At 44.9% G+C, this 2301-nt stretch overlaps 1 protein-coding gene across 1 annotated transcript in view; it reads right to left on the bottom strand.

The window, feature by feature from the left end:
• Window positions 1-420, bottom strand: part of AATF (apoptosis antagonizing transcription factor) — a 63101-nt gene extending 62681 nt beyond the window's left edge. The window contains exon 1 of the mRNA XM_072410405.1: window positions 293-420. Within this exon, the coding sequence (XP_072266506.1) occupies window positions 293-377 (85 nt within the window). The 5' untranslated portion in view covers window positions 378-420. The remainder of the gene's footprint in view (window positions 1-292) is intronic.
• Between the last annotated feature and the right edge of the window lie 1881 nt (window positions 421-2301).

Below are 2301 nucleotides of genomic sequence, written 5' to 3'. Positions count from 1 at the left end.
TTAAGTTTGCAATACAATGATTCTCTAGGTGGTAATTTAATTTCTAACAACGCTTACTGATGCCAGCAATGGGCTAAATAATGAAGTCTGCAACCAATAGCACTGCTAATAAAAGAGGGAAGCCTTATGGATGAATCGCTGTGCAGGTAATACCAGCCCTCCCAGCACATGTTCATTGCAGATGTCTGAGAAGTGCCGGTTTTACGGTTAGCAGCGCACGTGACGTTCTTCCCCCTGCTTCCTAAAGATATCTACTTGGTCACTGCCGTAAAAAAGTAATAAGGGTCCTCACCTTCATCTCCATCATCCTCGGGATCCCAAAACCGTGGCTGGGGGTTCAACAAACTCTCCAACTCCTGCGACAAGGGGGCCGCCATTTTCCTGGAGCACGCTGAATAATGCCACGCCCCTGTACTGTGACGTCACGTGACCCCTTACTTCCGTAGTAATGTTTGGGCAGAGTTTACACAAGAGGGCAACGTGCTGCTGTCCGCTCGGAAGTTGTATGTCTCTGCATGGATTGTGTGTCACTTGTATGCCGTACCACATGCTTGCTCTGTTATGCGGCGAAACATATGTGAATGAAATGGGTGTATAGGGATATTGTCCTGCAGCACCGAACAAGATAACATGGGAAGCCTTTTGTTTTGTTTTTTTTGCAGGTGGACACGTGGCACCGTAAGGACAGCTAAAAGGGGAAATAAATGCAGGGCGAAAGCAGTTCCTGTGTGCATGTAGGCTTTAGTTAAAACATATATATTGTAAAAATAGGTTCTCTTTTTTCTGTTTGTTTTATATATTGATTTCTATTGTCACCTCAGCTAATATTCTTTGACTGTAACCACAATCAAAACAAGAAGTGAGGCTATACCTCTTAATGCTAATTCACACTGACGGTGAGGTTGTGGTGTGTTTACCGCTTTCTTGTGCCAGGAACTGCTGCCACTTAGGGACACCCTACATATGACAGCTGCATTGGCCTCATTGGGAATATTAAGGTGCTGTTACGTGCGCAGACACTGGTTCTAAACCAGCTCTGCCATGCGGGTTCCTGAGTGAATATGTGCAGTGCAGATGTTCCTTTTGGAAGATTTCCCCTCTCGTTCTGGAAACATTTTTGTGGCCTGCAATACAGACCCACATGGCACTAAAAACCTGACAATTTTCCTAACTCTGCCCTTCTCTGCCCAGAAACTAATGACAAAGGTTTGGCTTTAGATAAAACTTTGACATAAAATTGATAGATCAACAAAACTTGTCTTTTCTGTTTTAGAATAAGTAGGCAGGGTTAGAACCTATGTGGAGTAATCCATTTCTGATGTCTTGGTGATGGTGGTACTTGGGACAGAAGTAGTAGGGGTGAGGAGGGCATACTCGTGCAGTCAGTGACAGGTTCCCTCTGTATACTACTTTCACTGCTGGGATGCAAAGGCAGCTGCTGAAGAAAAGGAGGAAGAAGATATACAGGATACTTAAACTCTGCGCATTACATATAGGTGGAATGAGAACACTGCTGTGCTCAGTGACACAGAGGGCTTGGTGTTTTCAACCTTTAGGCAAATTGGTGTGTAGGGTCCACTATGCTACATGAAGGTGAGTGATTATATCATCCAAACACGTGCCTCATCCCCAGATATAACGTATACGAGGGGGTGCTGAGAAGTTCCTGGCTTTGCCCAAAAAAAGAGCTAGAGTTATGAAATAACATATTTATTCAACATATTCCCCCCTGAGACTGATGCACTTGGTACAGCGTAGTTGCAGCTTTTCTAGATCGTTCAAATAAAAGTCCTTTGGTTGGGCCGCAAACCAGCTCTCAGCAGCATCTTTGACGTCAAAAATGCCCTCAAAACGTCCCTTCAGGTGTTTCTTCAAATTCGGGAATAGATAATAGTCCTAAGGGGCCAGGTTAGGTGAGTAGGGGGGGATGGTGGACCAATTGGAAACTTAAGGTGTTCAATTTGGCAGCCATAACTGCGCAGGTGCATTGTCCTGCAAAAAAAGATAGCCGAGAACTTCGGCCGCGAGGACCTGCTGTGGTGCCATTCCTTTGACTGTTCCTTGGTTTCAGGATCATAGATGTGGAACCAGGTTTCATCCTCAGTCACTAACCTAGCCAAAAAGTCCTGTGCAGCTTCAAAATGGGCCAAAACGACTTTGGATGCTTTAACTCGTTTCTTCTTCTGATCACTGTTCAAACATTTCGGCACCCACTTCGCTGAAAGCTTGCGCATGTCTAGGATAGTGGTGATGTCTCCCGTGAGATGTCAAGTATCGGCTATCTTTTTTGCAGATATTCAC

Source organism: Pyxicephalus adspersus, chromosome 1, assembly GCF_032062135.1.
Source record: "Pyxicephalus adspersus chromosome 1, UCB_Pads_2.0, whole genome shotgun sequence".
In the NCBI taxonomy this organism is placed as follows: Eukaryota; Metazoa; Chordata; class Amphibia; order Anura; family Pyxicephalidae; genus Pyxicephalus; species Pyxicephalus adspersus.
Note: the sequence above shows the minus strand (reverse complement) of the source record. Positions and strands in the feature narration are given on the sequence as shown.